General features: G+C 40.0%; 1 protein-coding gene across 5 annotated transcripts in view; it reads left to right on the top strand.

The window, feature by feature from the left end:
* The window catches only part of naxd (NAD(P)HX dehydratase), a 108767-nt gene that overhangs the window by 23277 nt on the left and 72471 nt on the right, over positions 1-13019 (top strand). For 3 of the 5 annotated variants that reach the window (XM_028799207.2, XM_028799205.2, XM_028799206.2), the window contains exon 2: positions 2815-3195. The exons of the other annotated variants lie outside the window; for them this stretch is intronic. In XM_028799207.2, the coding sequence (XP_028655040.1) occupies positions 2815-3195 (381 nt within the window). The remainder of the gene's footprint in view (positions 1-2814; positions 3196-13019) is intronic. 5 annotated transcript variants of the gene reach the window in all.

Raw genomic sequence — 13019 nt, forward strand, 5'->3', positions numbered from 1 at the left:
CTCAAACTATCTGTCGACATCTGAACGAAATGAAACACTATGGCAGGAAAGCCAGGAGGACCCCACTGCTGACACAGAAACATAAAAAAGCCACACTGGAGTTTGCCAAAATGTACTTGAGGAAACCAAAATCTTTCTGGGCGAATGTCTTGTGGACAGATGAGACCAAGGTAGAGCTTTTTGGTAAAGCTTATCATTCTACTGTTTACAGAAAACGGAATGAGGCCTACGAAGAAAAGAACACAGTACCTACAGTCAAACATGGTGGAGGTTCTAAGATGTTTTGGGGATGTTTTGCTGCCTCTGGCACTGGATACCTTGACTGTGTGCAAGGCATCATGAAATCTGAAGACTACTAAAAGATATTGGGGCGCAATGTAGGGCCCAGTGTATGAAAGCTGTGTCTGCGTCAGAGGTCATGGGTGTTCCAGCAGGATAATGACCCCAAACATACCTCTAAAAGCACTCAGAAATGGTTGAAGACAAAGCGCTGGAGAGTTCTGAAGTGGCCAGCAAGGAGTCCGGATCTAAATCTGATTGAACACTTATGGAGAGATCTCAAAATTGCTGTTGGGAGAAGGCATCCTTCAAATCTGAGAGACCTTGAGCAGTTTGCAAAAGAAGAGTGGTTGGAAATTCCAGTTGAGAGGTGTAACAAGCTTGTTGATGGTTATAGGAAGCGCTTGATTTCAATTATTTTTTCCAAAGGGCGTGCAACCAAATATTAAGTAGAGGGTGCCAATAATTTTGTCCAGCCCAGTTTTTGAGTTTTGTGTGACATGATGTCAGATTTGGCTTTTTTCTGTTTTTTTGTGTTGTTCCAATGCACATAAAGGAAATAAACATGTGTATACTAAAACATTTGGTAATTGCAACAATTTTCTGGGAGAAATGGCGCATTTTCTGGGAAAATTCCAGGGGTGCTGATAATTTCGGCCATGACTATAGGAAAAAAAGGCAGTGTGCTCCATGGTTACTCTGTCAGGTGTGTGTTCGCATATTATAATCTCTTGGACCGATAGCGTGAGTTTTCCGCATTCGACTTATACGACTGACATTATAAAACACCAGAAATTATACGATAAAATCAAGTCCTGACTTATTCGAGGGAGAACTTATCCTTGAGTATATATGGTAAGTACTTGATAGCATTCATTATAGCATGAAACATATACAGTAATTTGTTAAATCAAATGGGCAGAAGTACTTCTCCAAGACATGTTCCCAGATTACCCGCCTGTTATACAGCAGAACTCTTTACACTCCTGTCAGTTTATGAGAACTACAGACAATTTCTTTCATAGCTAAGTTATAACCAACCTATAGTTTAAAGAAACAAACATATAATGCACATCAGTACTTGAATGAAACTCGGAATACTATCAGAAGCGTGCTGTAATTAATGTGTACAGTGACACTTTTCTCTTTTAATTTTGGACTGTTGATATTAAGAAAAGTGCAGGCATTTTAACTTAGTGGACTCTTATGAAAAATGACAAAAAGGTTCACCTGCCTGTTAAAATGTTAATAGCTTTAAAATTTGTGGCTAGTCATGACGTGCTCCATGGCTTGTTACTTTCGAAGAGCCTTCGTGTACAGCTCCTCTAGAGCTAGAGGTGTCCAAATTTAAGATCCTGTATGTTGTGCTTACTTGGCTGTTAATGCTAACTTGTGGGTGGATGCTGCTTTTAGACTTTATTATGAGACATTTCACATAATGTAGCAATATATATTGCACTCTACACCATTTTATTTGCGTGGTTTGTGTTTTCTATCCATTTGTTTGTACTATTTCTTCTTGTGTTACATGTTTGGTTTTGCCATACAGTGGAACCTCGGGTCACAAATGTCTCGGACCACGTACAAATCGGGTTACAACCAAAAAGTTCACCAAACTTTTGCATCTGTTCACGACCACACACTCTGGTTTCCGCACATGTTCAGTCTCTCCTTGTACATTCCCGAGGGAGGGAGAGGGAGAGAGAGAGAGAGAGAGAGCCCAAGCAGAAGAAGTAAGCAAACATTTAGTTTACTATTACATTGTGCATTCTATGGTATAATTAACTATTTCTGTGCTTAAAAATCTTTCAAAAAATATATATTTACATACAGCTCGTACGGTCCAGAATGGATTAATTGTATTTACATATAATCCTATGTGGGAAATTACTTTGGGTCACGACCATATCGGGTTGTGACCAGAGTTTTGGAACGAGTTACAGTTGTGACCCAAGGTTCCACTGTATTTTTATTTTAAAAAACTGCAGTAAATAAAACTCTTTTCAGTGACACAGTCAGAATTAATGAGAGGCTTATAGCTCATGTGACATATACTTATAAATAGTTTGTTATACACAATGAAGAAAGTACTAACAAAGGAGGACTTCTCCCCACATCTTTCCTCCATACATTTGTTTCCGTGTGCTTTACCCCAGTAGTAACCACAATGAAGCCTCTTTCAGGGAACTCTATGGTCATACACACTTACTTTTGGGTTACTTTTTTTTTTTTTTTTTTTTGCATATTTTTATCTACTTGGCACGTTGCTTCCAATAAATATAATTCACTAGTACATTGTAGATCATGTTTTATATTAACTCACTCTAGGCCTATGGTAAGGAATGCTTCGGGTTGGAACTATGATACACTCCTTTGCTTTATCCAGTAGGCCATGCTAACTACCTTTAGGCTCATGAAAATATTTCTGATTACAGAAGTATCTGTAAAACTGTTCTGATTTAAAGAAATACTGCTGAATGTTTAAGAATGCAATGAACTGACTTTTGTCTCAGTTTTTCTACTTTGTACTTGCAGGTGTGCTACAGAGACAGAACAATGCTCAGACCAACACTCCTCCAATGGCACGACCCAAGAGATCGAAGAAGCGCTACACCAATTTGTCACTGGATAAGCTAATGGAAAAATTTTTGGAACAGAGCATGGAGGCAGAAGAGAATTTTTATAAGTATGAAGAGCAGCGATTAAAAGTGGAAGACAAACGGCGAGAAGCAGAACATTCACGTGAGCTCCAGATGCTGCAGGTGTTGGGGCAGATGTTTGCTGGCATTGCCACTTCATCACCTGGCATCCAGCACTCTCAGACTCTTTCCTCTGCCACGTTACAGCGTCAAAACAATCATCACCACCCAGACCACATCAGTCAGAATGTGGCAGCTGCTCCAGCTCAGCCCTTAGGTACCTGCCATTTGCGTTGCTTGCTAACATCGCTGGAATGTTTTGCACCAGTTTGCCCCTAGGAAAGTAGTTATTATCAAATCGATTAGTCTTTGAATGAAACAAATCCAACAAAAATTGAGATTTACTTGATATAGGTCAATGCTTTGTCACAAGGTCTTGAGTGTAGTTTGAATTATTGTTTATTTTAGATTTACTTTTAATACATATTGTCAGTTTTTTCATTGTTATCATTTTTTTCCTTTTTTCTATCAAGTATTTCACAACTCTGAGTGCAAAAATTTGTAATTTTTTAAGATATTTTTATATGTCAGTCATGCCTTAGGCATGGATTGCCATCTCACTTTTTTGTGTACTACTATGATTAGACTGAATATCATTTTCTTAATTGTCCCAAAGGCATTCACTGATGTAGTTACATGCAGTTTCCACAATACATTTATGTTGTGGTGTGTTGACCATCTAGTTGAGGCTCCATCTCTCTGGTGTGTTGTAAAATTACATGGTGAATTGAAGGAAAGTGCCTTCCAGAGAGTGAGTGGTTCATCCATGGACTATACTACAATTAAATTGCGCTGTTAATTAATTAATACAATGTTTACAATACTAGTAACTTGATGCCCAAATCAAAATTGGTGAAGAAATCTGATCAGATGTCTATGGTGTTTACATTACATAGTATCGGTGCGGCCTGAGCATTTACGTATATATTCACCTTATGTGGTGTGTATGTGCTGAGCATGCATTGATGCAGGTATGATGTAAGCTTAAATCCTTGCATCTTTTTTTCTGCTGATGTTCTACGATTTTCTACATTTTAAAAGCAGAACTTTTTTTTTCCTAACGTTACATCCACACTACTGCATTTTATTAAATGAAAATGATCTCTTTCCGTAGTAGCATTTTCAGATCGTTTAAAAAACTATCTATGCCCTTTACTAAACGACCAAAAATACATATGACGTAACTCTTCGCATATACTGTCCATGCTTGCATCAGCGGAATCTTGACTTTCAGAAAGCATTTGATAAGTTGCCAAATGAAAAATCGGCATCCTCACAGAGGTGGAAGTTCAGAGTGTGGTGTGTAGATGGGTGCAGAATTGGCTCAGACACAGAACACAGAAAGCAGATTTTGATGGAGTAAGGAACCTATTGGAATCGGCTGATGTTAAGAGTGGGGGTCAGTGCTAAGGCCACTGCTACTTTTAGTTATATATATATATATATATATATCCATCCATTTTCCAACCCGCTGAATCCGAACACAGGGTCACGGGGGTCTGCTGGAGCCAATCCCAGCCAACACAGGGCACAAGGCAGGAAACAATCCTGGGCAGGGTGCCAACCCACCGCAGGACACACACAAACACACCCACACACCAAGCACACACTAGGGCCAATTTAGAATCGCCAGTCCACCTAACCTGCATGTCTTTGGACTGTGGGAGGAAACCCACGCAGACACGGGGAGAACATGCAAACTCCACGCAGGGAGGACCCGGGAATCGAACCCAGGTCCCCAGATCTCCCAACTGCGAGGCAGCAGCGCTACCCACTGCGCCACCGTGCCGCCCCTATATATATATATATATATATATATATATATATATATATAAAATATAATATATAAATATAAAGGGCGGCATGATGGTGCAGTGGTACTGCTGCTGCCTCGCAGTTAGGAAATCTGGGTTTGCTTCCCGGGTCCTCCCTGTGTGGAGTTTGCATGTTCTCCCCGTGTATGAGTGGGTTTCCTCTGGGTACTCCGGTCTCCTCCCACAGTCCAAAGACATGCAGGTTAGGTGCATTGGTGATTCTAAATTGTTCCTAGCGTGTGCTTGGTGTGTGTGTGCGCCCTACCTGGGGTTTGTTTCCTGCCTTGCGCCCTGTGTTGGCTGGGATTGGCTCCAGCAGATACCCATGACCCTGTAGTTAGGATATAGCGGGTTGGATAATGGATAGGTGTGTGTGTGTGTGTGTGTGTATATATATATATATATATATATATATATACAGTATATCTATTATAAAAAAAATCCTGGAAAGGAAAAGCAGGAAGACGAGACGTGATCTTCTCGGAAAACAATTAAAAGACCCGCGAGACGCAAACAATATCAAATAACAGCACAGAACACTCAGTCATGTAAAGGCATGTAGCACACACAGATCCTGTGCTCTCAGCACATATAAAGCGTATAAGGACAATACATTCTAGATGAAACGTCAATGACTATGGAATTCGAAAGGCTCAAACAAATGATGGCGCGATACACATGCAGAGAAAGGTAAAGAATATGAAAGCAGTAAAATTCGAAAGTATTGTAGCGTCCCAGCCAGGTTGATGCCTTTTTTGTATTAAGTGACTTGTTAGGTGCGCTTGAGGGAGGGTGGAGTACAGCACGGAAGACTGATAGCAGCAGATGATCCGACAGCACCTCCTTAGCATGCGTTCAAGAGCCCTCCACCCCCGACAATGCGAGCAGCGTTACATGTCCTGAGAAAGAGATTTAACCACGCCCGGGGCCAGAAATAAAGGACAAGTATTGTTTTTTTTTTTTTTTTTTTTTTTTACAACGTCACGCGAGATACGGCAGTGAGCCATCATTTAAAACAAGTCTATGGACATCTAACCTAGCAGTTGTTGGACTGCTGTTGGCAGACACGCTTCATGTACTCCAAGCTCTTAAAACGACAAGAGACAAGCAAAACACGCAGCTCACCAGCAGCAAAAAGCCTGCAGGTGATCAGACTGCTTCTTCTTAGCGTGCGTTCAACCAACCTAACCCTTGCCACCATGCCCCCCCCCCCCCTTCACAACTCGAGTGACAGAGATGCGAAGTGGCAAAAGGACAGCTGCTGTACAGACTTTGAAAAGATCGGGCAGCGAGACAAGCAGAACAGGCAGCTCGCCAGCAGCAGAAAGACAGCAGATGATCTGACTGCATCTCCTTACCGTGCGTTCAGCTGCACCCCCTTCACAACGTGAGCAGCGTTATACGTCCTGCGAGAAAGAGATGTAACCACGCCTGGGGCCAGAAATAAAGTATTGCTTTTACTACAGTTTTACAATAAAAGTGGAAATAATGCATATGCAACAATTCCCATGAAACTAACAATCTCTTTAAATTGTATATCCGGTAAACCAAACCCGGGGATGGGCAAGTGAAGCGAGCAGGGCACAGAGCCCCCTAGTTTATATATAATATATATACTAGCTGATTTCCCAGTGGCTTCGCTCACTGAATGCAAGGGAAAAAAATAAAATGTAGTCTATAACTTATTAAACAGTAACACATTAACATTTTAAGAAGTAAAGTTACATTGAGCACTACTGGAGTGGTTTGGGGTAAACTACATTTTAAAGACGCTATAACACAACAGGTAAGTAGAACTAACAGCAGCTAATAAGTAGTACTAACAGCAGCTAAAATGTATTTGGATCATCTCTCAGTAGTAGATCCCTTTTGAAAAGCGCTGCACGACGGCTGTGGTATAGAAATTACATTTTCTATGTGAACGTCCAAATTTCTGCCTGTGGTAATGTGCCTTACTGGAATTACCAGCAATTAAAGAAAATTAGTTTTGTGTCCTTTGCAGTGTTAAGAGAGAAAGGCTTTGGTTTGGGATAAAGGAAAAAAGGTATAAAGAAAGGAAATTTGCCTTTTTCTTTTATATAGTGTAGAGAGACGTCTTCGCTGACAATATGAGTGCCTTTTGGGGAGCGTCGCGGCGGGTCTCGCGTAGACTGGAGAGACGGCCCTGCCATTAACCGGCCGGGATGGCACTGTCGGTCCTCCACTCCTGTGCGTGCCTCCCGCAATCTATAACCCTATACATGCAAAAGAAAGTGCGAAGCGCCTTAATATTAGTTTGCCACGGTCTAGAAAGGGGATCCCGTGTTTGCAGTTGTCTGGGACATAGCTCAGGGGAAGGAGGAAAAAAATTAAAAGTGCTTACTTTCACTTAAGGCAGAAGCGTAGTCACCGTCTCATCGGCTGATCAACTTTTATAGTATTTTTGCAGGGCAGGAGACACCACCTTTTGCAGACACGTTCACGTCATCGCGTGCCTACGGAGGGATGACGTGGAACAGGTTAATTGGTCGGTGCGAGGGCGGCAAATACAAAAAGGAATTACAGCGCCTGACAACCTTGCACTATGTGCCTGTGATTCAAGAGAAAAATAATTCTGATAAATGTGGACGCTGCCCTTCCGTGCTTAATGGGCAGAAGGTCCAAACAATTCCCAAGTCCAACACTTTACTTGAAGAAGTCTGTACATCTTCTTAGATGTAAACTCTCCATCTTCTTAAAATAATTGATTACAAAAGCAACCTTGAATGTTGCGGGGTTTTAGTGACCTGAACTCACCTTAAGGGATAGTAAGTAGTCGTGCAGGGCAATTTACAAACAGAGTCCTGCTTCGATGGCGCCGTTTACACTCATTCGCAAAGATTTCCACTCTCCCAGGAGCTGACGGGGCACTTGAAGTGTCACAAACAGTGCGAGAAGAGAGGACGCTGCCCGAAACTGTGAAGCTCTCGACCTGGCAGAGCAGCCCGATATTCCGTGCCTCCCAGCGTCCACTTTGTTCTCAACATAATTTCCGTATCGCGTGGTCATACGTCATTTCCGTTTCAAATGTGAAAAGAATATATATATAGATACACATACAAATGTATACTCATTTTTTCTGTTGATAACCCTTCATGATGAAATTCTTCAATAAGATTTGGGCTTTGTCTTCTTTAATTGGGGACATAAAGTGAGGAAAACATAAATATTTATAAGCGCTGATAGAGCAGAAACTGTGTCTGTCAAAAGCATTCACATGAATGAGAGGTGAGATTACCTTGTACGTGGTTGAAAATGGTTGAGAGGAGGATGTGACTTGAAAAAATCTCTTCAAAAAGTCTTGTCTTGTCGCAGGATTTTTTTATTACGATGTAGAGATTTGAAAAGGATATATAAGTAACAAGCTGGTTAAGTTTGCAGATGATACCAAGCTAGGTAGATTGGCAGATAATCAAGAATCCATTGAATCATCACAGAGGGACTTGGACAACACATAGGCTTGGGAAGGTTTCTGGTGCTAACAATTAATTTGGGAAGTTATCTGAACTATTCTGACCTTTATCAGAGCCTTGAGAATGTTTTGTGAAGTTTTCTGTGCAGGCTTTCTTAAAATTTGTGTGTATACACTAACATTTTTCAAGTGGAAGTTTTAGCCAGGCAAGTTAGAGTGCTAAAGCAATTATTAGACTATCCAAATTTTCACTTTGTGTCATAAGCAAAAGCAAGTAGCATTGTATAAGCTTTTTAAGACACCAAGTAAAAAGTTGTTTTCAGTTTTAAAAGTAGTTGAGCATAAAAATGTTTAATTCCTAGTATGAAAACAAACTCAAAATTATAATTATTTTATGGTGAAAGTGGAAAATAACACCCATTCAGTTCAATTCATTTTTGCATATTGCTGTTCATGACATACATGCTTGGAGCTGTTGAATGTGTCGATGGCCCTAATGCAGTAACAGAAATAATTAAAACATACATCATGTACTGTACACACTTGAACACAAAGTCAAGTTACAACTATTTTAATTTGATGAAGAAAACAAATTATATTAATAGAAGTCTATTAACATGTAATTTTCAGCTGCTCCTCCCAACAGAGGAGAACAACACAAAATCATTCACAGCGTATCCTCCTCAAGGATTCAAAACTGCACAGCATTTGTCACTGATATAAAACAAACAGAATGAAAAAGGAGAAGTGGGTTTTGAAAAATTCTAATGTGAAAGCTGGTTCTCTTTTGTAGGTGTCAGTCAATGAGAGTTTCATGTGTAAAGTGCCTTTCATAGCATACATTATCTCAAGTCACTTGAAAAAACAGGTCATGGTACGATTTAAACTAATAAAATTGCATGTGCAGGACATTTGCACATTGATTTCTTTAAATGTTAAATGAATATTATAGAATCCTTTTAAATATGTTTTTTTTATCTCTGTTTTGTGCTAATAAAATGACAGAATCATTGACAAATCAGGAAAGATTGACTGGGCAAAATATGAATATACTAGTCGCACTACCTTTTGAAAACAGGTGATAGAATAAATAAAAAGTATTTGCCACCTCTTGCCCTACGTGTACCTTCAGCACCTTTCCACTGTATCCGTGGCATTCCTTCACTCAAGTGTGTTCCTGTAAAACCTGCGTTTCATTATTTGCGAGGCACCTTTCTCACCTCCCATATTTGAAGATGACTGTCAGCGTGCCTCTTACGGCTTTACTCCTCCTTGTGCGTCTCACACTCGCCTCTTTTGTCACATTACCATAGCCATAGACTGGCCAGTCAGATTTCTAAGGAGGACTGGAGACACAGACCTTAGGGTTTTATTATATAACTAGTCATTTAGCCCGTTACAATAACGGGCGCTAGAACAGTAGCTCATAAACATTAGTAGGAACAGTCTATATTAAATGGCAAGGGACTTTGACCTCATTCTTTTTGTTGGTCGTATTTTTCTTTCTTTCAGCCTTTCTTTTGTTGATGTTTACTTGCTGAGCTGACCGTTCTTCGTGGGCTGCCGCCGTGTATTGTGTGTCTTTAATTTTCTGTGACAGTAATACTGTCTTGTACGGCTCTATTCAGTAAGGGCGCGCACAAAAAGGCGAGCTTCAAAAGGGCGATGTCAATTGAGCACGGCGAATAAAGGCGTTCGTAGATAATTTAGTTCAAATGGTTGTGGAATATGTGAAGAGCAACAGAGGTGCAGATCTTTATTTTCACGCGCCTTTATTTGCTGCGCCCAATTGAGGTCGCCCTTTTGAGGCTCGCCTTTTTGCGCGCGCCCTTATTGAAGGATGCCGTCTTGTACGTCCGCTGGCTTGTACGTCCGTAATATACCTTTAATTTTCTCTGGCAGTAATACAGGCGTGCGCGTCGGTAATATGCCTTTAATCTCCTCTGACAGCAATACTGGCTTGTATGTGGCTGAAATATGCGTCACTGCATTGTGTACCTTTAATTTCCTCTCGCAGTAATACTCGTTTGTATCTCCGTAAAACGCCTCTAACTTTCTCTGACAGTAATATCGCGCATCGCACCGTGCCCCGCGCATGCGCACTTCATCAGAAGACACACACACACGGACACCTGGACGCACATAGGGATTTTATTTATATATATATATAATATAGATAGATAGATAGATATATAATATAGATAGATAGACTAGCTGAATACTTGTGCTTCGCTATGGGATAGCATCAGGAAAAATGTGTTCTAAAATGTACAGAATGACAGTATATGTTCTGTAAAGGTCATAAGGCAAGATTTAGCACATAAATGAAACAAAATGGGTTACTAATTCTTGAAATGGTTTACTCAAATATAAGCTGTTTTAAGTATATACATTTCGGAGAGGTAGTGAGGCTTGCTGTGGTAGGTGTCGCTGGTCCGTGTTATGGTGTACGGCTTGAACCTCCACCAGTTATTAGAGACGTGGCTAAAAATGTCAACCCGCAACTGAGTATCCAGAGAGGAGGTGCCACTCACAAGGGAGGCCAGTGAGGAGAACAGGCACGCGCAGTCACTGCTCATCCGCACCCAGCGGTGGTTGACCATTACTTCGTCAATATAAATCCTTTCTTCCTTTTTACGGGTTTATTTAAAGAGGTATAAACTTAATAGAAGAATTTGTGAAGAAAGTATGACAAAGAATAAAATTTTGAAAGTATGAAAAAGTATGAAAATCAAAATCCTAAAAAAAAATAAATAATAAATTTGCTTTTATACCTTGGAATAATCTAAATTATTTTAAAAAGACAAGTAAATGGTAAATTATAAACGCTTTGTGGAAACTGTAAAATATCTAAACAAAACTTGTACTCTTCAGAAAAATGAAAGTATTTTTAATTTACTTTAAAGAAATTTATTTTAGAAAGAAATGGAGTGAATGGGTCTAAAAAAAAAACTAGAAGAAATTTCGCGCTTGGACCACAAAATTTTTTAAACCGTTTCTTAGTGAGCACCTATGGGCCAAGGGTAACCTACATTGCAAATTTCAAGTCTCAAGTCGTCCTGGTCCGGCAGATTTTGTGATGAGTGAGTCAGTGGTATTGGCTTTTATGTATATATAATAGATAAGCTGTTTATGAAATGTAAAAAAGTGTGCTTTTGTTGAATATTCTGCTTCTTAAAGTGGTTAACGTTACGGCTGCACTAGAGTACATCAATACTGTGGGTTTTTTTTTTTTTTTGTTTTGTACCATGCAGTTTATACAGATGATGAAAATAAGGCATTATTTCCTATCACTTGTGACTGTTAAGCAGGCACAAATTGTATGTGTCAGCAAGACTCTCTGCTCACTAAAATCATATGGCTGCTGACTTATTGTCTTCTATTATTCATCCTCTAATCTCCTGCAGTAACTGTATATGTTTTCAACATATGAACTCATTGATTCCTAAACCCAATGTCAGCCTGAAGCCCATCTCCATTGCAGAACTGACATCATCCAAGGTAATTCTTTGTGTTTTTGTGAGATTGCTCTTTTGAAGTTGCATTTAAACTTCCAAAGTTGGTCCTTCTGGTTGTAATTCAGATACACTATGGATGAACGTGTAATTTGTGATTTTAATATACCCTAACCCAGCGTTTCTCAACCTTTTAAGAATTTGAGGCCCGAGTTTTCCTAACAGTTTTCATCGCGCCCCCCAAACGTTTTTTTGAAACCCTAATAAAATTTATTCCTATGTTTTTTGCTGCCGATACACTGCTACAAGTTTAAAATTTCCGTACGAATAGCGAAATTACACCACATATGGCAACATTCGCGCCCCATTTTTTGTTACTTCCCCACAGTTTGAGAACCGCTGCCCTAACCCCTATCTTCTTGTATAATATGTTACCGTGGCTGTTAGTTTGTTTGTCCAGGATTTTAAATCACCTGTAGCTCGCAAACCATTTGACCAATTGACCTGAAATTTGGTACACATATACTACGTTAAGTTTACTATCTGCTTTCAGGGGGATGATTTTTATTACTCTTTTTATTTTATTGTAGAATCAACTCTCGGCAGCACGCAGCTGTGCGGCACATGCGTACTGGCGCCATTCTCATCGCTACCACCTTCGCTGTCACTTCCCACAGCTCTTCATATCTTAAATCACTCTTGAGGCAGATTGAAGACTTAAGTGCCAGCATAAGTGAAAAATTAAGAAAAACATACTAAGTCATTGCAACACAAACACTGACTTAATCAGTTTTAACATGAGAAGGAGCAGGCCGCTAGGGTGGAGAAAAGAAGAGCTGCTCAGGAATCAGCAAGCGCATCAGCCTCTGAGCAAATGAATGATAAACATACAGAGAAAGAGGATGAAAACTAGGAATGGTCAGGTCAAGTGTATTCTGTGCAGTGCAACGTTACTGGTACAGCAGAATACACCTCACTGGGAGGTTGGATTTAACATACGTTGTGTCAGACTCATGATCATGTAGTGATCACTTGTTTCTGTAACTCAAATCTACACTTCGAACAGAAGAAATTTGACAAATGAGAGGAGACCATTCAGTCTGTCAGGCTCGTTTGTGTAGCTAATAGCTAAGCTCTCCCAACATCTCATCCACATACTTAAAGGTTGTCAAAATTTCTGGCTCAACTCCACATCTTAGTAGTTCGTTCCAGATTTCCAAAACTATTTACATGAAGAAGTGCTTCCTGGCTTCAATCCTAAATGCATTTCCGTTTAATTTCCACTTGTGTCTAAGTGTGCGATTCACTGTTAAATTGAAAGAATTCTTATGGATCTACTTTA

Source organism: Erpetoichthys calabaricus, chromosome 4 (genome assembly GCF_900747795.2).
Source record: "Erpetoichthys calabaricus chromosome 4, fErpCal1.3, whole genome shotgun sequence".
NCBI lineage: Eukaryota > Metazoa > Chordata > Cladistia > Polypteriformes > Polypteridae > Erpetoichthys > Erpetoichthys calabaricus.